General features: G+C 45.0%; 1 protein-coding gene across 3 annotated transcripts in view; it reads left to right on the top strand.

Moving 5' to 3' along the window:
• The first annotated feature begins 6,307 nt into the window (after positions 1–6,307).
• FKBP9 (FKBP prolyl isomerase 9) overlaps positions 6,308–25,531 on the top strand; it is a 50,958-nt gene continuing 31,734 nt past the window's right edge. The window contains exons 1-4 of one of the 3 annotated variants that reach the window (XM_019925871.3): positions 6,308–6,945; positions 20,834–20,979; positions 21,525–21,714; positions 21,981–22,126. In XM_019925871.3, the coding sequence (XP_019781430.1) occupies positions 6,713–6,945; positions 20,834–20,979; positions 21,525–21,714; positions 21,981–22,126 (715 nt within the window). In that variant the 5' untranslated portion in view covers positions 6,308–6,712. The remainder of the gene's footprint in view (positions 6,946–20,833; positions 20,980–21,524; positions 21,715–21,980; positions 22,127–25,531) is intronic. The other 2 variants (XM_073809818.1, XM_019925879.3) reach the window with 2 other exon arrangements.

The raw sequence follows: 25,531 nt of genomic DNA on the forward strand, positions 1-25,531 counted from the left end.
ACTTATATGCAGAAAGCAATTGTGTTGGATTTTTCTCACTTGCAGTTGAAAGAAGTCAATTCAAAGTCAGTTTGTCTAACATAGTGATTTGCTCTCTCAGCAAGAAGACCCAGGGATTGTTAATTCCATTTTAGCAAGTATTAGTCAAAATTCTTTTGAAAACAACAATGGACCAAAATCCAAATCAAACTGCTCTAAGAAAAAAAATTAAGTAATTTATGGGCTTACATATGTGAAATGTCGTGGGATGGAACTTCAGGAATGGGTGGATCTAGGGGCTGAAATGTTATAGTCAGCAACTTCAAAGCTTCACGTTCCTTTGTATTGCTTCATTCTTTGCAGTTTCTCCCATTGTGGGGGCAAAGATGGCCACTGGAATCCAAAGATGGCCAACAAATTAGCAGCCCCAGCTGGAAGGAACTTTCTCTTTCTCAGTTCCAATAAGAATTCCATGTATTATACTCATTGGCTTAGCAAGAGTCATGTACTTGTCATGGAAACAATCACTGTAGTCAAGGAGCTGCAATACACTGACTGCTCATGCCTATGTTACATGTCACCCTAAATCCGAGGGTGGATCAGCTTTATCCAAGCCATATAGACTAAGAGAGGGGGAGGGGTTGTTCCTCAAAGCAAAATCCAGGTGCTATTAACAGAGGAAGAGAGAGAGAGACAGGAAGAAAAAGAAGAGGAGGAGGAAGGAGAAGAGAAGAGCAATATTGGGCAGGGAAAAGTAACAGGTGTACAGTTCAGTGGTCTGACAGCCTCACCCAGTACCATATCCTGAGCTGCATTCTAGGCATCTCTCTTTGATGATTACCCTGTTAGAGCTTATAAAGCAGGGAAAATTCTTTTTTTTTTATTGGAGTATAATTGCTTTACAATATTGTGTTAGTTTCTGCTGCACAGCGAAGTGAATCAGCCATACGGATACACACACCCCCTCCCTCTTGGACCTCCCTCCCCTCCCCATCCCACCCAACTAGGCCATGACAGAGCACCGAGCTGAGCTCTCTGCTATACAGCAGTTTCCCACTAGCTATCTATTTTAAACATGGTAGTATATTTATGTCAAATCTAATCTCCCAGTTCATCCCACCCTCCCCTTCCCCCCGTGTCCACACGTCTGTTCTCTACGTCTGCCTTTCTATTCCTGCCCTGCAAATAGGTTCATCTGTACCATTTTTCTAGATTCCACATATATGAATTAACATACAATATTTGTTTAGTGAAAATTCTTTTGCTGCTATATCCACCTGTTTATGTGAGCTTGGGTTCTTTATGTATTTTGGCACCAGATTGAGAAGTTTCCTGGTCACCGATCCAGGATGATATGCAAGGTGTTGTGGTCACTCCACAGAAGTATGCTGGACCCTCCTCCACCCCAAATCGGTTTGCTGTCAAGACTGATGATGCCACATATGCACCGAGAGGGTAGGGAGAAATTTATTATTCACATATTGAGGCTTTCTGGGAGAGCAGGTCAGGCACCTAAGACAGTTCAAAAATAGCTTCAGCAAAGGAAAGGTGAGTGACCCTGAGTTTTATGATGTTTAGGAGGTAGAACCTGGGTGAATACTCCTGCACACAGGCCAAGGCTTTGTGGGGTTTGAACTTTCCTCTGGTGCCAAGGGAAGGAGTGTGTAGGCTTTCTTATCAGCTTGTCCACAGGTGGGGAGGAAGCGGAAAGTGGAGGCGGGGCTTGAAGGGTGACAGTGGTCAACATAAAAAAATGGGGTCAGATTCTTTATGACCCAGGGCCATCTTTCAAATTCAGCCGCATTTTCTGATTGTGATAAACTCAATGTAGTGACATCTAGTAAGCAGTTAGACAAACAGGAATTCTTTCTCTGGTGGTTATGATTCTGAATCATTCTTCTTACCCATCACCCTTTCTTTATGCCTATAGCATCTGGAGGGGTGTGCAGGTACAGCTCCTTTCCAGAAAGAAAGAGTAAAATGATTATTACCCAACTGTGAATACACATGGAGTCACCCTTCACTTTCTACCCAGGCGCCTAGCCCAGGTGAGTGAGAGATGCCTTCTTTGTCCTCCCTCCGTGTTCGATCCTCTGCTTCAGTCTTTTCTGCCCCTCTGCTTCATCCTAAGATAGCAGATTCACTCTCAAGGCCAGCCAGAGGGCCTTGGTGTTGGCCTAATTGTAGAGGGGTGGCTGCAGCTAGCCCTGACTCTGTGTTACTGGATAGGTTTGAAGCCTTTCTGAATGAAACAATTTTTAAAAGACTAGATTTTCTTCTTCTTCCCCCCTCCTCAACTGCCTGACCAGGGATGGAACCCAGGCCCCCTGCAGTAGAAGCATGGAGTCCTAACCACTGGACCACCAGGGAATTCCCCCAAATGACTAGATTTTTCTCCTGCTTATATGTATTTTTTTAATTAATTAATTTAATTTCTTTATTTTTGGCTATGTTGGGTCTTTGTTGCTGCACGCGGGCTTTCTCTAGTTGCGGTGAGCAGGGGCTACTCTTCTTTGTGGTATGCAGGCTTCTCATTGTGGTGGCTTCTCTTGTTGCAGAGCTCGGGCTCTAGGCACGCGGGCTTCAGTAGTTGTGACTCACAGGCTCAGTAGTTGTAGCTCACAGGCTCTAGAGCACAGGCTCAGTATTTGTGGCGCAGGGGCTTAGTTGCTCCGCGGCATGTGGGATCTTCCTGGACCAGGGCTCGAACCCATGTCCCCTGCATTGGCCGGTGGATTCTTAACCACTGCGCCACCAGGGAAGGCCGATCCTGCTTATCTTGACCAGCTTTTGCAGCATAGCTTTGATGCCATTGTTTTGCTCACAAGGTGTTTTTTTAAACTAGTTCTTAATTTACCAATGACCTTTTCCCCACTGGGAAGATGGAGGAAGGAAAAAAATGAGTAAAAGGGAAAGATCACACTCTATTACATACTAATGAATCATGGCTAGATTAGAGGGTAGACTGCAGAATCTGTCTCCCCCGCTTCCCCCCTGCTAAACACCAGACTTCAAAGAATTCTGGTCAAGTAGTCACTAAGCTCCCAAGGGTCCATGTCCACAGCTCTCTGCAGCACAGTGGAAACATTTGAGAAGTCCCGTATTATTATTTCTAATAATTTAAACTGGTATTCTATTTAGTAACCAGTAGGATTAGAGGAAAAATTGCAGACAATGTGCCTTACTTGATGCTTGGAGGGAAAAGGGGAGACATCTAACGTAATTGACAAAACCTGTTGGTTGACAAACCAATTGCCATTCCTCCTTCGCTTCCTTGCTCACAGCACTCTGGTTTTGTTCAGGAAGCTTAGGGAGCCATCTACTTCAGAGGAGGCTCTCCTTGCTCTCTGGAGATGAATCTTGATTAGTCTTAAACCAATCGTAGTGATCCTATTTCTCTTCCACTGATAAGTTAGCAATGGGCATGGGATAGTTTCAGTCAATGAGACATGAGGGGAGGTCTGTAGGAGGGAGGCTTTCTGGAAATGCTTGCTCTTAATAAAGGATACTTGGAAAGATAAAAGATCCCTTTTGTGCCTCAGGGTGGCGCTTCCCTGCATGTGGTAGCTGGATCTGGGGGAGCCATGTTGGAATCATGAGGGGGAGCAGTGAACCCCCTGAGGAGGACAGGAGAAGACACCTGAGCCCTTGAGGCTGTTCTAGAGACACTTTATTAACCACACCTGCAGCTGCTTCCCATCCAGACTTTCTCTTCTGAGAGATAGTATACATCTCTATGGGTTAAGTGATTTTTGAGTTGGGTCTTCTCTCACTCATAGATAAATGCGATTCCTTACATTTACACAGTACTTTGCAGATTTCCATCCCTCATAAATTGCTTCCCTTGATCCTCCTAGAAACTCTATGGAGGTAGGCAAGACATCTTACAAATAAGGAAATTGAGTTTCAGAGAGTAGGGGCATGAGTGGCCCTACAACCAGGGTGGTCTGATTTCTAGTCCAGGGTTTTTCATCAAACCACATGGTGACTCCAGGTGTGTTGTCAAATACTGAAGGTGGGAGAACTTCTTGGAAACTCTTGGGGAGGGAGAGAACACACTGCTGGAAACATTTCTCCTACTTCACTTTTGCCTCAGGTCAACTCAGATGAATTTGGCGGGGGGGTGGGGGGGTGGGGGGGATGTTTTTCTTAATACTGGCCTTTTCTTTATCCCCAACTCAGTGTGTGCCAAGCTGAAGTTAATAGCTTACAAAGCTTAGCCTCCAGGGTTTACTGCTCTTGGAAGATCTGATTCATGCATGAGTCCTTCTTTATTTCAGGCTCAATGAAAACTGGAATTCTTTCTTTAGTGCCCTGCTTTACTTGACGGACTATGTTTGTAATTTTTCCACTAACTTCCTGTATAGAGGTGAATAGAAAGAACCTAGTTCTCTGACGTTCATTCAGACCGATCCTGTTTCAGATCCTCCTTCGCTTTCCTTCTCCATGTTGTTCCACGCCTCCATCCTGGCCTCAGACCTTTTGGATGTTTCTATTATGTCCTCGCCTCTGACTATGTCACATTCTCTTGTTCCTTGGCTCTCTGGCTCTCTCTCACTGATTCTCCTCTTCTATGTTTCCCTTCTTGCTTTCTCTCTCACTTCTCTCCCTGCTCCTTTAAAAAAATTCCAGTACCTTTCCCTTATTTCTGGTTCCTGTCTCTCACCTGCTCACCTCTTCCCCCCATCTTTACCTTTCTAAGCTTTTAGTCTACTGTTGACTCTTCTTGACTGGATTTACAGTTTTTAGACTTGACAAGTCCTCACAAAGTCACCCCCAGAAGTTTAATGGAAATCCTTATTTTAAAATCTCAGCTTGATTTTAATTAGTTCTTATGATAATGTCAGTAATGCCAAGAGGTAAATTTTCTCTTTGGTAAATTGCTACAGAAATCCAATTCAAAGAATGTCTGTTAGGATTTAGAGAGACATTATAGAGCACACATACTATTTGATCAGATAATTAACATTTTAAAAGAAATAACAAGGGAATTCCCTGGTGGTCCAGTGGTTAGAACTGAGTGCTTTCACTGCCGTGGGCCTGAGTTCAATCCCTGGCTGTTCAGCGTGGCCAATAAATAAATAAATAAAATAAAAGGAATGACAAGAAATCAAACCACTTGGAAGCACTACAAGGCAAAATGGAAGTGGCGGTCACTACCTGGCCTGTTTCTTCCTACATCTGTCTTCTTTTCCATTCTAGAATGTCTTCTCTCTCACAGGATCATAGGATTTTAGAATTGGAAGAAGTCTTAGAAATCAACCACTTCATTTTACAGATGAAGAAACCGAGGCCCAGAAGGTGGCATGCGTTGCCCACAGTCACAGTAAGGGAGTGGAAGATTCCTGACTGGAACCAGGTTGACTTTTTTGTTTGTTTGTTTCTGTTTAAAACCTGACATTGTTATTAAAAACCATAAAGAACTACTGAAAAGTACATAGAAGGAAGAAAATGATCACCCCAAATTCAAGCACCTATAAATAACCAGTGTTAGGATGAATTGTATTAATAGGTTTTCTATTTCAATAGAATAAGCTCTATTAGGAATAATGAACATTTCTTTAGTGCTATGTGTAGTTTCTCATTAGATCCTGCATCTAATAAAATCTATAATCTAATAATTATCATTTTTTTAAATTAGTACGTTTTATCTTCATCTTAGAGGACACAGACAATTTGCAGGTCACCTAAATAGTCCGCATAATTATGTTCTTTTCTTTAATAAGTTGTTGGATTCAATTTAGTCACAATTTATTAACATTTTTGCATTTCTATTTATAAATTAGGTTGGCGCCCACATTCTCTCTCTCTCTTGCTACCTTTGCCAGGTTTTGGTATTGGTATTGTTTGCTTCCAAAACGAGTTGAGAAACCTTTGGTGATTTGCTTTCACTATTCCAAAGTTTCAATAAATGAGAACAACCAATTCTAAGCTAAGAATGCATTAAACTACTCTAATGCATTTCCCGCAGCATCTGAGTCTCTAATGTGGGGTCTTAACCGGCTTAGTCATGCGGGTGGGACCACGTGGGATGTTTGCTATTAAGTAGCACTCACTGGTAGCCACTTAAAACTTTCCTCTGGACAACTGTCAGGGGAGTCTCACAATTCATGTCTCCCCCTTTCTCTGAGTATTAAAAAAAAGTCCTGGAAAAAAATCTTGAAGACGGTTTCAGTCATTTTCAACGTAGAATCCAGCCTTGAAACTAATTAAAAAAAAAAAAAGTTTTCCTCCCTCCCCAAAGCAGCAAGGGGTAATTGGATCCGCGGCCACGTAGAAGCCTCTGGTGGCACTAAATCCGGAGAGTCTCTAGCGACAGGCAGAGACCAGCGGATTTGCCTGGGTAGTAACAGATTTTCCCTCCCAACTTTGGGCCGAAGCCCAGTCCCGAGGAGTTCACGGTTTCTCCCTCGGGGACGGGTCCCCTTTGAACTCGCCAGCCAAAGAAGGCCCGCCTCTTCCCCGGGCGGGCCAGCCCACCGGACCCTGCGGGCCCAGGCGTCTCAGGGCGCAGCAGGCGGGTCCTGGCGCACGGCCGCGGCTCCTCCCCTCCCTCGGATGTGGCCTGGGGGCGGGGGGCGGGAGAGAGGGGGTGGTTGCTGCTGCCCGGGGAGGGCTGGGAGTCTTTTCCACGTTTGCAAACGCCGCCGCACGCCCAGGCCCGACTCGCGCCGCCCGAGCTCAGCGCGCCTCTCCAGCTCCGCGCCGCGATCCCCTTTCCTCGCTGCCCGCGATGGCGATCAGGGCCCGGGGTTGGCGGCCCCCGCCGCCGCCGCTGCTCCTGCTGCTGCTCTGGGTGACCGGGCAGGCGGCGCCCGTGGCGGGCCTGGGGCTGGGCTCCGACACGGAGCTGCAGATCGAGCGGCGCTTCGTCCCCGACGAGTGTCCCCGCACCGTGCGCAGCGGCGACTTCGTGCGCTACCACTACGTGGGAATGTTCCCAGACGGCCAGAAGTTCGACTCCAGGTACCTCGCACGGCGTGCCGGCCCGACCTCCGAGGCTGCAGCGCCCGCTCTCCCAGCTTCCCTGTCTCCGGACAGGCCTTTCCCTCCCGACGGACCTCCCCCAGCTCCGCCCCGCGCTCCTCCCTCTCCCTCTTCCCACCCCAAAGCGTCCCAGACCCTTCATCCCTTCAGCCTGGAGTGCTGAGGGCTGGGGGCTGGGGGTGGGGGTGGGGGTGGGGTGCCGCGAGTTTCCCGGCCCTTTTGCTTCCCTGGTCAGCGGGAATCTTGATAGGACCTTGCGCAGCAGCTGGGTCGGGACAGATCACGCCCTCCCTCCCCACCCTGCGCATGAACACAGGCGAAATGGGTGTAAAGTCGTCAGCCCGCGAGCAGACACCAAGAGCAAATGTGTTACTGTTCCTTCGGGCAAGGCCCTTGAGTGTCTAGTCAGACATGCCTCTCGAAGGTGATAATGATGATATTGACGAAGGTGATGATAGCAGCCGCTAACATATATGGAGCTATTACAGTGTGCCAGGGTAGTTCTAAGTGCCTTCCATATAACGAACTCATTTAATTCTTAATTCTCTGATGTAGGAACTATCATTACCCTCATTTTGCCAGTGAGGGAACTTAAGGCCATTGAGGCTAAGAAGCTTGTTTAAGCGGAATCATTTTGAAACCCAGACAATCCAAGTCCAGGATTGTGCCTGTTAACTACTGCCCTTCCTTTACTGCCTTACCAAAAACTCCCTGGGCAAGAGGTAATCCAGAGCAAGTCACTCAGCTTTGACACGGGGCCGTGCACCGTGTCCACAATTTCAGCCCTAAACTCTGCCCCAAGATCACAACACCTCTCCCAACTTCTCTTCAGTTTAGCTTTAGGGTTGACAAGGCCTCTTCGCCTCCAGCTCCAGGCTGCTCTCCTTCCCAAGACTTTGTTATAATCCTAGGTCTGTGCCCTATAATCTCTTAAGTGAAACACCAGACTAAGTAAAGAGAAATGTTTGTTGAGCATCTGTTTTGTGTTCGAGGCTGGGCTAGGCTCATTCCTGAAGGTATCTTTTAAAAAGTACTCTTAGCCTCTCTTGCCTTTTTTGAAATTCCAGACAAGGAGTCAATATAAAAAATCTGGTTAATATGCCACATGGCACATAGCAAGTGCTGAGAAATAGTCATTCTCACTATTGTTTCAGTTGCTTCTTTTTTTTTTAAAAAAAAGAACAGCTTTATTGAGATATAATTCACATTCCATACAATTCACCCATTTAAAGCATACAATTCATTATTTTTTAGTATATTCACAGAGTTGTGCAATCATCACAAGTCTCTAATTCCAGAACATTTTCATTGTTCCAAAAAAGAAATGCTGGATCCATTAACAGTCAGTCACTTCCCCTCCAGCTCTAAGTAACCACTAATCTACTTTCTGTCTCTTTATGGAATCATGCAGTTTGCAGCCTTTATGTCTGGCTTCTTTCATGTAGCATAATGTTTTCAAGGTTCATCGTGTTGTAGCATGTATCAGTACTTCATTCCTTTTTATGGCTGTATAATATTCCATACCGTACTTTGTTTATTCATTAGTTGGTGGACATTTGAGTTGTTTACACTTTTTGGTTATTATGAATAATGATGTTATGAACATTCATGTACAGGGTTTTCTGTGGATGTGTGTTTTCACTTCATTTTTTTAAAAAGTATTATTTATTTATTTTTGGCTGCATTGGGTCTTCATTGCTGTGCACAGGCTTTCTCTAGTTGCGGCAAGTGGGGGCTACTCTTCGTTGTGGTGTGCAGGCTTCTCATTGCGGTGGCTTCTCTTGTTGCGAAGCATGGGCTCTAGGTGCGTGGGCTTCAGTAGTTGTGGCATGTGGGCTCAGTAGTTGTGGCTCACGGGCTCTAGAGTGCAGACTCAGTAGTTGTGGCACGTGGGCTTAGTTGCCCCGTGGCATGTGGGATCTTCTCGGACCAGGGATTGAACTCACGTCCCCTGCACTGGCAGGCAGATTCCCAACCAGTGCGCCACCAGGGAAGTCACGTCCTTGCGGTTTTGATTCATGTTTCCCTAATGGCTAAAGATGCTGAACATCTTTTCATGAGTTTATTGGCCATTTGTGTATCTTTTTAAATTTGCTTCATTAATTAGAAAATAGGTAAGAATTTCCTCCTTGTGCTGATGTTAATAATTCCCATTGGAACAAATTGTCTAATACTTTCTACCCTCTAGGATGGCAGCCACTGTGAGGCAGTGTGGGACAGTGGAAAGAAAACAGAGGAGCTACCATCCATTCAGCAAATGTGTATGCAGTGTCTGCCTCTGAAGATGGTATCCCCTCCCTGTCCTTTTGCTTATAGTCCAGAAAATTATATAGTGCGATAAGTACAGAAAGAATAAGAGCACACACTTCTGTCTCTCACATAGAGTTCACACATAGTTCTTACCATGTGCCTTTACATACAGGAACTGAAATGAATTCTTTTAACCTCACAGTACAGTGAGGGAGGTATCTCATTACGAACGAAGAAACTGAGGCTCAGAGAATTCAAGTAATTTACCCAAGGTGGAGTAAACGACTAAGTAGTTTAACTACTTAACTACTAAGTGGTGGAGTGGGGCTTTGAATCTAAGCAGTTTAGTGCCAGAGTCTAAAGTTTATGATCTGTAGTCCACCACGTATATGATGGAAGAACGGCAAGGAGCTTTGGAAGCACCCAGAAGGCTTAACTATATGGGTGTGTGTGTGTGTGTGTGTGTGTGTGTGTGTGTGTGTGTGTGTGTGTGGAGGGGTTGGGGGCTGGGGGAGGGGTGGTCAAGATGGAGCTCTGGGATAGCAGGAATAAAGCCTGAGGAAGATTAAAATTTACCAGGAGGAGCTGAGGGGTGAGCGCTGGGGAGTAGGGGTCGGAAGAAAGGGTGTGACTGGTAGAGAGAAGAGCATATGCAGAGGTCTGGAAGTGAGGGCATGTGAAAGCTGTTCAAAATAGCTTGAGCTTGGGCTTCCCTGGTGGTGCAGTGGTTGAGAGTCTGCCTGCCGATGCAGGGGACACGGGTTTGTGCCCCGGTCCGGGAAGATTCCACATGCCGCGGAGCGGCTGGGCCCGTGAGCCATGGCCGCTGAGCCTGCGCGTCCGGAGCCTGTGCTCTGCAACGGGAGAGGCCACAACAGTGAGAGGCCCGCGTACCACAAAAAAAAAAAAAAAAAAAAAAAAGCCTGAGCTTGGAGTGGGAGTAGAGGTGTGACAGAGGGGGTTAAAAGAGGAGGTGAAGGGAGGCCAGAGAGAAAGACAGGGCCAGCTTATTTTATTCTTTTTTAAAATTTTTTAAAATTTTTTATTTTTTTGCGGTACGCGGGCCTCTCACTGTTGCGGCCTCTCGGGAGCACAGGCCCGGGACGCGCAGGCTCCGCGGCCATGGCTCACGGGCCCAGCCGCTCCGCGGCAAGTGGGATCTTCCCGGACCGGGGCACGTACCCGCCTCCCCTGCATCGGCAGGCGGACTCCCAACCACTGCGCCACCAGAGAAGCCCAGGGCCAGCTTTTGAGAGCTCTCCTCTGCCTGGCTATGGAGTTTGGTCTTTTCAAGGGACAATGGGAAGCCATTGAAGAGTTAATCAGGGGCGTGAGGGATCAGATTTGCATTTTACAAAGGTCCCTTTGGCTGCAGTGTGGACGGTGGAATGGTGGGAGCAGGGTACACAGTAGGTGATTCATTAAAATGAGTTTCCTTCTAGGGCCTCTATTCCTTTGGGAATGTATGAAGTATTAGGGTGTTACTTTGCTATTCCTGCACAAAGAGCTTGGGGAAGGAGAAATCCGCATGCTCTGGGCTTTGGCTGTTGATCCGGAGGTTTTGCCCAGAAGAAAATGATAGCTGTCGCTCTGACCATGGTCATAAACCACAAAGGGCCTTTCTTTCCACAGATCATTCTTCCTGCGTCTGTGCCTGGCGCTTGGGGGCAGTTGGTATCTTTTCAGCTTATGGGCATTTGCAGTTGCCAGGAGGCCCAGCCCTTCGGCCCTTGGTCACTGGCTTGGACGTGGTTTCATTTTATTTCGGAGCCTCCGTGGGCTCGTTAATATGCTCTGTGGCTGCTGCTACAGATCTAAGGAGAAGACAGCAGCTTCCCGCCTGGTTTCTGTGGTTTCTGGTTTCTGTGGGGGGGCTCCTGCTCTCACTCTCTAGTCCTTGGAAACTCCTTGTCCACCACTCTTGATTCAGCTTTTGAGGAGTTCCATAGCATTCCTAGTAGTAAGGGACTGAAGTTTAACATGTTCCTGTTATCTTTAGCAGGCAAAACCAGCATCTTGGTCAGTTCATTCACAGTCTCAGGCCTGTCTGCAGGCCTTTAAGGTCTATACATTCAATAAATATTACTGCGTGACCACTACATGCCCTGTTGGGTATATAGAGTTGTAAATGCTCAGACCCAGTGGTGTTCGAACTGTACATGCATCAGAATCACCTGAAGCTTATTATACACAGCTCCTGATTAGGTAGGCCTGGGATGGGGCCTGAGAATTTGTATATCTAACAAGTTCTCAGGTGATGCTGATGCTGTGGTCTAGGACCACATTTTGAGAACCATTGCTCTAAAAGAATCATAGACTCGTAACAGAGGTCAACTTCATTTTACATATTCATTCATTCATTCAACAAGTATTTATTGAAAACCTACTATTTTAGTTGTTGGGATGTAGCAGAGATAAAACAGACAAAAATCCCTGCCCTCAGGTAAAACTATTTTGTATGATACTCTGATGGTGGGTACATGTTATTTTACCTTTGTCCAAACCCATAGAATGTACATCACCAAGAGTGAACCCTGATGGGGGACTTCCCTGCGGTCCAGTGGTTAAGACTCCACGCTTCCAATGCAGGGGGCGCGGGTTTGATTCCCAGTTGGGGAACTAAGGTCCCACATGCCGTGTGCCCAAAATAAATAAACTTAAAAAAAAAAACTTTAAAAATAAACTTAAAAAAAACAAAAGAGTGAACCCTGATGTAAACTATGGACTTTTGGTGATAATGACGTGTCAGTGTAGATTCATTGATTCTAACAAATGTACCCCTCTGGTGATGCACTCTGCTGATAATGGAGGAGGCTGTGTGTGTGGGTGGCATTAAGGGGTGTATGGGAAATCTCTGTATCTTCTGTTCAATTTTTTTGTGAACTCAAAACTGCTCTAAAAAAAACAGTGTATTCAAAAAAATCCCTACCCTCAAGCCAGGGGATGGGGAGGGCCCAGAAACCCATTACAGCTGGCTTAAGAAGAAAGGAAGGGAATTTATTGGAAGAATCTCCAATTCCTCCTGAGGATCCAGAATCGTGAATGGAAGTGACTTTCTGGATCTCTCTGAGGGATTGCAGAGGGGCCGCATTTTCCCCTTCTCTGAAAGAGAGCTCCAGCAGGCTTTCCATGCCACATACGTGACCTCTTGGGTCCAGTAACGCTGACTCACTGGAATCTGTCTCAATTCCACATTCCCAGGATCTCTCCCATTTGATTGGTCCCATTTGCGTCAGGTTCCCGGCCCCCCCCCCCCCACCACGTGGGTGTTAAATCATGTGTTAAGTGAAAGGGCATTATGGCTCATCCCTTCTGCAGGACTGGATCTCAGAGAGCCGGTGGGCTGGGCAGTACCTCGGACAGTGTCAGGGTGGACTGGAAGGGTTAAGTGGCGGCAGAGAGACTCAGGTCAGGACTTGCTCACTTAGGTGGGAAGCATTTAAATTGTTGATCTGCATGGTAAGACTTTCTACGGAAAAGCCATGTAAAGAAAGAGAAGCTTCCCAGTGCAGTTCTGCTAACTTTAGGAAAAGTTCTTCTTTTATTGGCAGGCCAACATGATGCCCCCTTTGAAGACTTAATGGCACTGCTTTTTTAAAAAAATATTTATTTACTGATTGATTTTTATTTATTTATTTTTGGCTGCGTTTGATTTTCATTGCTGCGCGCAGGCTTTCTCTAGTTGCGGCGAGCGGGGGCTACTTTTGGTTGTGGCGCGCGGGCTTCTCATTTGCGGTGGCTTCTCTTGTTGTGGAGCATGGGCTCTAGGCGCATGGGCTTCAGTACTTGTGGCACGTGGGCTCTAGAGAGCGGGCTTCAGTAGTTGTGGTGCACAGGCTTAGTTGCTCTGCGGCATGGGAGATCTTCCCAGATCAGGGATCGAACCCATGTCCCCTGCATTGGCAGGCGGATTCTTAACCGCTGCCTTAATGGCATTGCTTTTAATTTTCATTTGTGGGTCATTGCAAGTAACTATACATTCATATTGATTATTTAAGTTGGCTATATTTTGCTGGGCTGAGAATTTGTGTAAAATAAGAATTATTTATAGAGAGCTGACATTTTAACTTGTGCAGTTGCTTAAAAGCAAAAATCCACAATAGCAATGTAATGATTTTACTTTCCTTTGCAAAACTTGTCTTTTAATGATACTTTAATGCATCAAAGACCATCCAAGCCAGCCGCTTGCATGTCAGGGTCTGACTCTCCGTGGAGGTGTGAATAGATGCGTTCTCTCCTTTCCTTCCTCTGCACTCCTACTCGCTCCTCTTTTCTCCCTCACCTTCTCTCTCTTCCTCTCATTTTTCCATCTGGGTAGCAGAGAGGCAGTCTGCCAGATCATTAATGGCTTGCCTTTCCCCCCTGCCAGGGCTCATTAGCTGCTGGTAGAGGTGGTTGTTTGAGGAAGATACTCTTGGGCAAAGGGTCTGGGAAGCCCAGAGTCACCTTTGGGAGCAAGAGGTGTGGGGAGGGAGGTGGGAGGCAGAAACATCAGACGTGGCCTCCCTCCCTTGAGTTGGGCCCAAGCTCAGCAGTGGAATTCAGCCTGGGGAGTGTGTTGAATCTCACCTGTGTCATCCCAGGGCTAGGCATCCAACTAGGAGGTGAGTTTCTACTTTTGTGCATTTCATGAATGTTCTAGTCTCATTCACCAAGGGCTTTGGCAAGGACCACAGTCCTCAAGTCAAGCACGTCCCGTGTAAGCCAGCCATCTGACCAACTTTGAAACACCAGAAGGCAGTTCCCATGCCCAATCGACTGGCTCTTTATTAAATTGCTTCCCTCCTGTTATGAATTCTCAAAATATGGCAGTCTCTTTAATGTTCAAAAGAAATTTATTCAGTCTAATGTACAGCAATGTGAATATAGTTAATAATACTGTATTGTATACTTGACATTTGCTAAGAATGTAATTCTTAAGTGTCCTTACTACAAAAAGAAAAAGAAAATGGTAACTATGTGAGGTGATGGATATGTTAATTAGCTTCATTGTGACAGTTATTTCACGATGTATCAAAACATCAAGTTATACACCTTAAATATACGCACTTTTTATTTGTCCATTATACCTCAATAAAGGTGCAAGGGGGAGTAATGTATTCGGTTATTATTTGTCTAAACTGAACCTAAAATTGGCATTTAGAGCAAGCTGTCTTTTCCTTTCATAGTTGATCAGGACTTCAGCTCTGCTAACCATAGGGCCATTCTCTCTCCCCGTTGTAATGGCCATTTTAACTTCATTTCTGGCTCTGAGATCAGAAGAATCTCAGCAACAAGTAGTATACATGCATGTCAATTTTTGGCAAAATGTTTTAAAATTAATTTAATTTTTAAAACAATACAGATGCACAGAGTTTTAAAAGCAGTTAAATAATTCCATAAAGCTTAGAATTATAGTTACCAAGCTGCTAAGAGTGGGGAAGGGGCTCCGGGATGAGGTGTAGCTGTTCTGAATTCGGACTTTGATGCTCCAGGTTTCCTTCTGCCCTGCGGCCTCCGCAGGCTCTAGGAGGCACATGGCGTCCACCCTTGACCAGATCCCCTTTTGCATACACCTAGATTCTGTTTCTTCCCTTCTAGGTCAGTTTCTGCCCCTCCGTTCCCTTTCCATCTTCCAAAATGTTGCCATCTCTTGACAGCAAGGGTCTCTGCTCTGGTTTTCTCAGTCCTTTTTTAAAAAAGAGCTTAGGAGCTTGGCTAGGAATGGGCTTTGGGGGCTCTAGAGAAGTGAGTGTGTTCAGTTTGCCGTATGTTCTTTTTAAAGTTCATCCTCACTGCAGGTTGAAACCTGCATTTAGAAGTAGAGCCACAGTATTTATGCTTTAAGAATGCAGCCACAGGGGTAGTTACCTATCCTGAGGAATAAGCGCAAGACAGTGTATGCTTGTTTGTAGCAGATGAGTGAGTTGAATTTGAGTGAGTTGAATATGATGGGTGTTACGTGATGTCTCCTGTCGTAGTGGTCCTTGAGCTGATCGGCTGGAAGAGCATCGCTGGAGGGTGCTGCAGCCACCTCCCATACCCCCCTTGGGGCAGAGGAAGGTAGAAGTGTCAGGGGCAGCAATCAAAGGGTCTACAGCAGTGAATGAGCAGGGGAGAAAAAAGAAGCTGGTGGAGAGGAAAGGGGGTGTTGGATGTGCTGGATAATTTCCATTTGCCTTTCTAGGTCCACTCTACCCCTGTTCCACTTGCTTTTTACTCTGGGAGGTTGACCTGTATGGACTACCTGTGCATAGTACGGGTTATATCAGTGACCCTCTTGTAGTCCGGCTTGTGGCTAGGTTCAGCCATGGGGCCTCAGCAGGAGATCAGAGGGAGGGAGGAGAGTGTGGTGGAGATATTTATTCCTCTGGCTCCCTGCCTATAGAGTCATCACATGGGCTGTGTCCCTAGACCAAAGGTCCTAGCTTAGCTTCTGTCAGGTGCTCTGAGCTCCCTCTCTGTTCCTGGATGCTTCAGGTCTGGGTGTGACAACAGCACTCCCTTCTTGTCCCCAGAGGTACTGCATTGTCCCTTAATTGTTTCTCTGCACCCTGCACACGGCCCCTTTATTAAAGTGTCCTGGAGCTGCCTAGTTTGTGCCTATCATCTCTTTCCTGCAGGACCTCGATTGGGACATCTGCAAATCAGCCCAATACTGGGACAGGCTGAATAAGGGCTAATTCCAGCACTTGCAGAAATAATTTTCATGACCAGCTCCTGGCTGGACCCTGCGTATGAATTTGTTCCAGTAGTACTGACCAGCACAGACTTGCTGAGAACAAATTTATTTTTCCAGATGGTCAGAGTTTTCAGCTGTAGACAAAACTGGCCTTGCTTGTTAGTTTCTCATGTATGTAAATTATACATTTTCTTTCGGAAAGGTGTTTTTTGTTTCTAGCATGTTGCTTAGGCAGTCATCAAATGCATAAATTAATGCTGCGAGGCCATACCAGTTTTTATACATCATCTAGGGAGGCCCTGTGCATGGAGGATAAGAGTCAGATAGTCCTGGGTTCTAGCTTTTCTTCCCATTTGGCTAACTTTGTGAGCTTGGGAAATTTTTTCACCTCCCAGGAGCCTGAGTATCAGCACTTACCTTCAGGTGTTGTATGAGGATTAAATGAGATAGCGTATAGAAAAGCTTAGGTTACCCCTGTGCCTGACACATAATAAACGCTCTCTAAATAGTAGTTATTATTAAAAACTCTCATTAAATTTGGGTTCTGTGGATGAAAAATAGAAAGTTCCGTGCCTGGGAAGTCTTCGAAGCCTGAATTCTGGTCCATAAATCCTCCAGTTTGATGATGGTTCAGGGTGTGGCAAAGCCCCAGCCAAGTGAAACTGAAGAGCTGGCATTCCCCAGGGTGGGTTTAGGTCCCCCGGAGACAGAGGGTGGAGTCGTAGAGCCGACTTCGGCACAAAGCTGATTATGTGCTTTTGTTCTCTGGCTTGTCAGCCAGAACTTGGACATTTGCTTTCTGTTCACTGACCTTGGAGAAAGGAAGGCTGTGAAATGGATTCTAAAACTAGGAGGAGAAAGGGAAGGAGAGGGCAGGTCTGAGGAAGATGACCTGACAGATGGTGAGGTGGACTGTGCTGCTCTCCCAAGCTGTTCATTAAGGAAAATGAGGAAAATGTAGAAGTAATTTACCAAGTGAAGGGCAGGTAGATTCCAACAGCCCTTAACATTTTATTACATAAGTACAGTCGTCTCTTGGTATCCATGGGGGATTGGTTCCAGGACCCCTTTGGATACCAAAGTCTTTAGATACTCAAGTCCCTTATATAAAACGGTGTAGTATTTGCATATAACCAAGGCACATCCGCCTGTATACTTTAAATCATCACTAGATTACTTCTGATACCGAATACAATGTAAATGCTATGTAAATAGTTGCCGGTGTTCAGCAAATTCAGGTTTTTGCTTTTTGGAACTATCTGAAATTTGAAAAAATATTTTCAATTTCCAGTTGGTCGAATCCATGAAGTGAAGCCTATGAACATGTATTCCATGATCATTTTGAAATTAAGAGAGAATTAAAGAGAAGACAAATCGTCACCTGAAATCTCCTACCCATAGATTACTATTGGTAATATTTTCACGTGTCACCTTGTGGATTTTTCACATGCATCTATATATATAAATTCAAAATGAGATTATTTTATATGTGGCACTGTAACCTACAGTTTTCTCTTCATGTGTATGTCCTTCTAGTGCCAATGAATAGAAATGTTAAAATTTTTTTTATTGAGGTATAATTGACATATAGTATTATATTAGTTTTAGGTGTACAACATAATGATTTGATATTTGTATATATTGCAAAATGATCACCACAATAAGCGTAGTTAACATCCATCACCATGCATAGTTACAAAAATTTTTTTCTTGTGGTGGTAACTTTTTTTTTTTTTGGCTTTGTTGGGTCTTCACTGCTGCGTGCGGGCTTTCTCTAGTTGTGGCGAGTGGGGGCTACTCTTCCTTGTGGTTCATGGGCTTCTCATTGTGGTGGCTTCTCTTGCTGTGGAGGACAGGCTCTAGGCACGTGGGCTTCAGTAGTTGTGGCTCACGGGCTCTAAAGCGCAGGCTCAGTGGTTGTGGCGCATGGGCTTAGTTGCTCTGCAGCATGTGGGATCTTCCCTAGCCAGGTCTCGAACCCGTATCCCCTGCATTGGCAGGTGGATTCTTTTTTAACATCTTTATTGGAGTATAATTGCTTTACAATGGTGTGTTAGTTTCTGCTTTATAACAAAGTGAATCAGCTATACATATACATATATCCCCATATCTCTTCTGTCTTGCGTCTCCCTCCCTCCCACCCTCCATATCCGACCCCTCTAGCTGGTCACAAAGCACCAAGTTGATCTCCCTGTGCTATGTGGCTGCTTCCCACTAGCTATCTATTTTACATTTGGTAGTGTATATATGTCCATGCCACTCTCTCACTTCGTCCCAGCTTACCCTTCCCCCTCCCCGTGTCCTCAACTCCATTCTCTATGTCTGCATCTTTATTCCTGTCCTGCCCCTAGGTTCTTCAGAACCTTATTTTATTATTATTGTATTCCATATATGTGTGTTAGCATACGGTATTTGTTTTTCTCTTTCTGACTTACTTCGCTCTGTATGACAGATCTAGGTCCATCCACCTCACTACAAATAACTCAATTTCATTTCTTCTTATGGCTGAGTAATATTCCATTGTATATATGTGCCACATCTTTTTTATCCATTCATCTGTCGATGGACACTTAGGTTGCTTCCATGTCCTGGCTATTGTAAACAGAGCTTCAATGAACATTGTGGTACATGACTCTTTGAATTATGGTTTTCTCAGGGTATATGCCCAGTAGTGGGATTGCTGGGTCATACGGTAGTTCTATTTTTAGTTTTTTTTGTGTGTGTGTGGTACGCGGGCCCCTCACTATTGTGGCCTCTCCCGTTGCGGAGCACAGGCTCCGGACGCGCAGGCTCAGCGGCCATGACCCACGGGCCCAGCCGCTCCGCGGCATGTGGGATCTTCCCGGACCGGGGCACGAACCGGCGTCCCCTGCATCAGCAGGCAGACTCTCAACCACTGCGCCACCAGGGAAGCCCCTATTTTTAGTTTTTTAAGGAACCTCCATACTGTTCTCCATAGTGGCTGTATCAATTTAGGCAGGTGGATTCTTAACCACTGTGCCACCAGGGAGATCCCAATGATAACTTTTAAGATTTACTTTCTTGGCAACTTTGAATATGCAACACATTATTATTATTTTAAAAAATTAATTACTTAATTATTTTGCGGTACACAGGCCTCTTACTGTTGTGGCCTCTCCCATTGTGGAGCACAGGCTCCGGATGCGCAGGCTCAGCGGCCATGGCTCACGGGCCTAGCTGCTCCGTGGCATGTTGGATCTTCCCGGACTGGGGCACGAACCCGTGTCCCCTGCATCGGCAGGCGGACTCTCAACCACTGCGCCACCAGGGAAGCCCTAATTTATTTATTTTTATCTTTGGCTGTGTTGGGTCTTCGTTGCTGTGCGCAAGCTTTCTCTAGTTGCGGCGAGCGGGGACTACTCTTCCTTGCGGTGTGCAGGCTGCTCATTGCGGTGGCTTCTCTTGTTGCAGAGCACGGGCTCTAGGCACACGGGCTTCAGTAGTTGTGGCACTTGGGCTCAGTAGTTGTGGCTTGTGGGCTCTAGAGCGCAGGCTCAGTAGTTGTGGCGCATGGGCTTAGTTGCTCCGCAGCATGTGGGATCTTCCCGGACCAGGGCTTGAACCTGTGTCCCCTGCATTGACAGGCAGAATCTTAACCACTGTGCCACCAGGGGAGCCCTGCAACACAATATTATTAACTATAGTCACCATTAACTATATTCACTGTACAGTATTATTAACTATAGTCATGTATAGTAATGCTATACATTACATCCCTATAGCAGAAATCTGTTATTTTTAAATGGCCATAGAGCATTTTATTATATGTCCTTGCCTTATATGTAATCAGTGCCATACTCTTGAACTTGTAAGTTATTTCCAGTGTTTAGTTATTATAAACCAAGCTCTGTAGTCATTTTCTTAAACACAGTGTCTAAAACTCTGTAGGTGTCTCTGCCAGTATGTAAGGTACTTGTAGGCAGAGTCCATGCCTTGGACTTTTTTATATCCCCCAAAGCCCCTAGCATAGTATCCTAATTGGCACCCCCTTGCTGTTGCTAAGTTTGACATGGAAGAGGATGAGAGCTTGGATCATAGCCATGATTCCATTATTTATTTTCCGACTTAAGGCCATCACCAGTCAGCCTTTAAAACACATGTATTAGTGATTTCAAGACCACATCAGACTTTCTATCACCTGCAATAATTATGTATGGTAATATTGGCATAACCCTTAGGTTTTCAGAGTACTTTTCACATCGTTATATGGTACAGATCTTGTGATGGCTATTATCATCACTCACATTTTGCAGTGGAGGAAACTGAGATTAAGAGAGTTTAAGTGCACTTCCTGCTATACCACGCTGCCTCTTTGTTTAACTTATTGACTTAAAAGAAAAAAAAAGAAAATTAGTGTTAATTTGCGCATGAGTATCTGTGATATTGCTGTTAGGTACCAATCACGTGGAAATGGAGTAAACTTTTTTTTTTTTAATGGAAGAATTGGTGGATATTTCACAACAAACAACATATATTTTTCTCTAGAGAGAGTTATGCTGATGCTTATCTGACTAGATTTGCTGGCAATATTCAAGGTAATTAAAAAATTCCAACCCTGCAAGTACTGTCCAATGAAGATATTTCCTGCATCAGTAACTCCTCTGTGGGCTTTTTTTTGCTGTACGCGGGCCTTTCACTGTTGTGGCCTCTCCTGTGGCGGAGCACAGACTCCGGATGCGCAAGCCCAGCGGCCATGGCTCACGGGCCCAGCCGCTCCGCAGCATGTGGGATCGTCCCGGACCGGGGCACAAACCCGTGTTCCCTGCACCAGCAGGCGGACTCTCAACCACTGCGCCACCAGGGAAGCCCTCTCTGTGGGCTTTTTACTTTGCAGTGACCTCACTCTGTCCATGGGTACATTTTTACAGGTTAGTTTCATTAAGGGAAGGATTATTCATACTTTTCCTTCTCTCTCCCTACCTTTTGGGTCTTCAGCTATGACAGAGACTCCACTTTCAACGTGTTTGTGGGAAAAGGACAACTGATTGCAGGAATGGACCAAGCTCTGGTCGGGATGTGTGTAAATGAGAGGCGTTTTGTGAAGATCCCCTCAAAGCTGGCCTATGGAAGTGAAGGAGTTTGTAAGTGTTTGTTCCGTGCTTGTAAACACATCTGCCGAAACCACCAGAACATTTGCAGGCTCTTCAGTCAGGCAGACTAGAGTCTTCGGAAGCTTCGGGTAGGGGAAAATGAGAAGCTGTGAGCACACACACACAGCTAAAATCTCATCTTAAGAGTTTATTTATTCTAGATATGAAAGAAGTGTTATTAACACAGGTGTACTGAATGTTATCCTTGCTGAGAGGAAATTTTTGTGTTTTTTCTCTTTTCTTTAAATTTCATTTGGAGGGAGTTCCCTGGTGGCCTAGTGGTTAGGATCCTGGGCTTTCAATTCCATGGCCTGGGTTCAATCCCTGGTCAGGGGACTGAGATCCCGCAAGCCACAGGGTGCGGCAAAAAAATTTGTTTTTCATTTGGAAAAAAGGAGGGAATGTGGTTCATTTTGGAATTGTATGTGACCTCTCGAGCCCTTTTGGCTTCCATTCACCTTGGCAGCATCCTAGGTGTTTATTTGTCTGGCCCAAAAGGCAGCAGCTTCTCAGTGTGAACTCTCTTTATTTTCTAGCTGGTGTGATTCCCCCAGATTCAGTGCTTCATTTTGATGTACTTCTGATGGATATTTGGAATTCGGAAGATCAGGTTCAGATTCACACTTACTTCAAGCCCCCCAGTTGCCCTCGGACCATCCAGGTGTCTGATTTTGTTAGGTACCACTACAATGGAACGTTCTTGGATGGGACACTGTTTGATTCGAGGTAAGTCCCGCCATTCATGGTAGTATCATTGAAATGCCCCTTAGTTCTTTCTCTCTCATCCGCTTTTTTATGCCCATGGAGAAATCAGAAAAGGGATTCATTCCCAACTACTCTGTGATTGGGAACAAAGATGTATACATGCTTTTTCTCCAGGGATGGGTATGAGTTCATTGGTAGCTGAATTTTGGGTAACAAAAACCTTTTGAAGGATGAATTGGAAATGCCCTCATGGTATGGAACTTTTCCCATTTCTCATTGGTTTTCAGTCACAATCGCATGAAAACATATGACACATATGTGGGAATTGGCTGGCTGATTCCTGGAATGGACAAAGGGCTGCTGGGGATGTGTGTGGGAGAAAAGCGCATCATCACCATACCTCCTTTTCTGGCCTATGGAGAAGATGGAGATGGTAAGTCCTTCTCATTCTTTGAGCCACTCTCATCTGTCTTGATTTCTTTTACAGTGGTTAATTTAACGTACCGTGTGAAACTCACCAGAGCTTTTGGTCTAGACTTGCAGTGTCCAATATGGTAGCCACTAGCTACATATAGCTATTTACATTTACATTAGGTTAAATAAAACTTTAAATACTGTACCTTGGTCACACTGCCACAGTTCATGTACTTCAGAGCTGCTTGTTGCCAAGGGCTGCTATACTGGACAGGGCAGATACAGAGCATTTCCATCACTGCAGAAAGTTCTATTTGGACGGTGCTAGTCTAGATCATTTGCTGTCTGATGAGTAAGTTGCAGAAATCTCCACCTATTAATGGTCATTGTTGTTCTTTTTCTTTCCACCTAGCACTATTTTATTTAAAAAAAATTTATTTGAGTCTAGTTACTTTACAATGTTGTGTTAGCTTCTACTGTACAGCAAAGTGAATCAGCTATGCATATACATATATCCCTTCTCTTTTGTATTTCCTTCCCATTTAGGTTACCACAGAGTATTGAGTAGAGTTCCCTGTGCTATACAGTAGGTTCTCATTAGTTATCTATTTTATATATAGTATCAATAGTGTATATATATCAATCCCAATCTCCCAATTCATCTGACCCTCACTGTTGTTCTTAAGTAAGACATCTCGGGACTTCCCTGGTGGTCCAGTGGTTAAGACTCCATGTTTCCAGTGCAGGGGCGTGGGTCCCATCCCTGGTCGGGGAACTAAGATCCCACAAGCCATGTGGCCAAAAAAAAAAAAAAGAAAGAGAAGAAAGAGGAAAAAAAAGAAAATGTGATGCTATTTAAAAAGTTTAGTGACAGTGATACCTGACTTCTAATAACCCCCTAATATAATGTTTTCCAAGCTATGTTTTCTGAGAGTTCTAGGTCTACAGAGCAGGAGGAGAGGGGAGCCTTCTCTCCTGTCGACCTCCACTTTTATTACTGGGAATCTGCAGACAGTTTCTTTAAAAACCTGCTAAAAGAAAAATAAAGCTTGAAAGTAACTGCCGCAAATATATCTTAATTCTCCCCTCCCCAAGATATGTTATTATTCTTATCACTACTCAAACTTTCTCATCCTTGGCTAATGGAAGTTCATTCTCCTTGTCTCCCAAATCCTTTTATCATCATCCACATGCATATGAGGTACGAAGTAAAGCTAGATGCCTAGCCCGATGTGATGAATGTTATTTATTTATTTTAAATAAATAATAAATAATTTAAATATTTTAAATACATAGTTTATTTAAAATAAATAATAAATAATTTAAATATTTTAAATAAATAGTTTATTTAAAATAGTTATTTTTAAATGCTTTATACTTTGACACTGTGCTCAGCTATCCAGGTATAAATTTAAACAGGTGAATTGTATAGTATGGGAATTATATCTCAATAAAGTTGTTATAAAAAGAAACAAATATTCAGGTAGTACATAATAATGCTAGAAAAATTTAAACCCTGGGGTTACCGTAAGGCTTTCTGTTTTCTATTAAATTAAAAGATACAGAAAAATAAAAAAGATTAATATTCTGTCACACACCCTCCCACACCCACACCTGCATTTCAGGGATTAACCACACCCGGCGATCCAGAGGCTGACTCAGCAGCCTGCTTTCAGCAGATTTCACCATTCCTCTGAGGGGAAGGAGACAGAGGGGTGGGCTCTGCCAAAGAGCCAGTTGAAGGAGCACAGTCTTGGCATGCCCTGTGGTTCACTTGTCTAGGCCTTCTCCTTTGCATGACATAACAAATGGCAAGTAAGAGTGTTGAGGTAAGTGGTTTGTCAGGTAACTAACTTCCTTCTATCCCAGAGTCCTGGATTTAGAGTTACTTATTGGTTGATGTTGATCTTTGCAGGAAGAGCTAGTGCCCCATAATCTCATGTGGATTATCGTGTGGCACATATTCAATAAATCCTCACTGTTAGGAGTATCCATGAGAAGCAATACCATCCTGAAGTGAAATAGAAATGATTGGAGGACTATTTATGTTTTGGATTGTGGGTGCCATTTTTTCCCCTCTTATCTCAGCTAACTTTAGTTTTACTTATATCTTGTTTTGGATGAACTTAAAGAATTGAATTTTTGTCTCTTTAAAAATTGGGGAACTTCCCTGGTGGCGCAGTGGTTAAGAATCTGCCCGCCAGTGCAGGGGACACGGGTTCGAGCCCTGGTCCGGGAAGATCCCACATACCACAGAGCAGCTAAGCCCGTGCACCACAACTACTGAGCCTGCACTCGAGATCCTGCGAGCCACAACTACGGAGCCCGCGTGCCACAACTACTGAAGCCCATGTGCCTAGAGCCCGTGCTGTGCAACAAGAGAAGCCGCTGCAATGAGAAGCCTGCGCACTGCAACGAAGAGTAGCCCCCACTCGCCGCAACTAGAGAAAGCCTACACAGAGCAACGAAGACCCAACGAGCCAAAAATAAATAAAATAAAATAAATAAATTTATTTTAAAAAAAGTTGGTTGTGAGGGACTCTGGTAGAGCTCACACCAAGGAGTACTTCCCAGAACTACTGCTGCCAGTGTCCTTGTCCCCACAATAAGCCACAGCCACCCCCTGCCTCTGCAGGAGACCCTCCAACATTAACAGGGACTCAGATTGATCTCTGAGATGACCCCACAACTTTAGCAAGACTGAATGATATGAAGGAAAAAACCTATATGTGTGGAAAAAGGACAGAAACTAGAAAAAGAGCTGTGCGGCTGACAGGGTCTTGGTGCTCCAGCCGGGTGTTAGGCCGGAGCCTCTGAGGTGGGAGAGCCTAGTTCAGGACACTGGATTACCAGAGACCTCCAGGCCCCACGTAATATCAATCGGCAACAGCTCTCCCAGAGATCTCCATCTCAATGCTAAGACCCAGCTCCACTCAACGACCAGCAACCTCCAGTGCTGGACACCCCATGCCAAACAACTAGAAAGACAGGAACACAACCCCACCCATTAGCAGAGAGGCTGCCTAAAATCATAATAAGTTCACAGACACCCTAAAACACACCACCGGACGTGGTCCTGCCCACCTAAAAGACAAGATCCAGCCTTATGCACCAGAACACAGGCACCAGTCCCCTCCATCAGGAAGCCTCACAACTCAGTGAACCAACCTCACCCACTGGGGACAGCCACCAAAAACAACAGGAACTACGAACCTGCAGCCTGCGAAAAGGAGACCCCAAACACAGTAAGCCAAGCAAAATGAGAAGACAGAGAAATATGCAGCAGATGAAGGAGCAAAGTAAAAACCCATTAGACCAAACAAATGAAGAGGAAATAGGCAGTCTACCTGAAAAGGAATTCAGAGTAATGATAGTAAAGATGATCCAAAATCTTGGAACTAGAATGGAGAAAATACAAGAAACA

The sequence above is a fragment of the Tursiops truncatus genome, chromosome 9 (genome assembly GCF_011762595.2).
Source record: "Tursiops truncatus isolate mTurTru1 chromosome 9, mTurTru1.mat.Y, whole genome shotgun sequence".
Lineage (NCBI taxonomy): Eukaryota > Metazoa > Chordata > Mammalia > Artiodactyla > Delphinidae > Tursiops > Tursiops truncatus.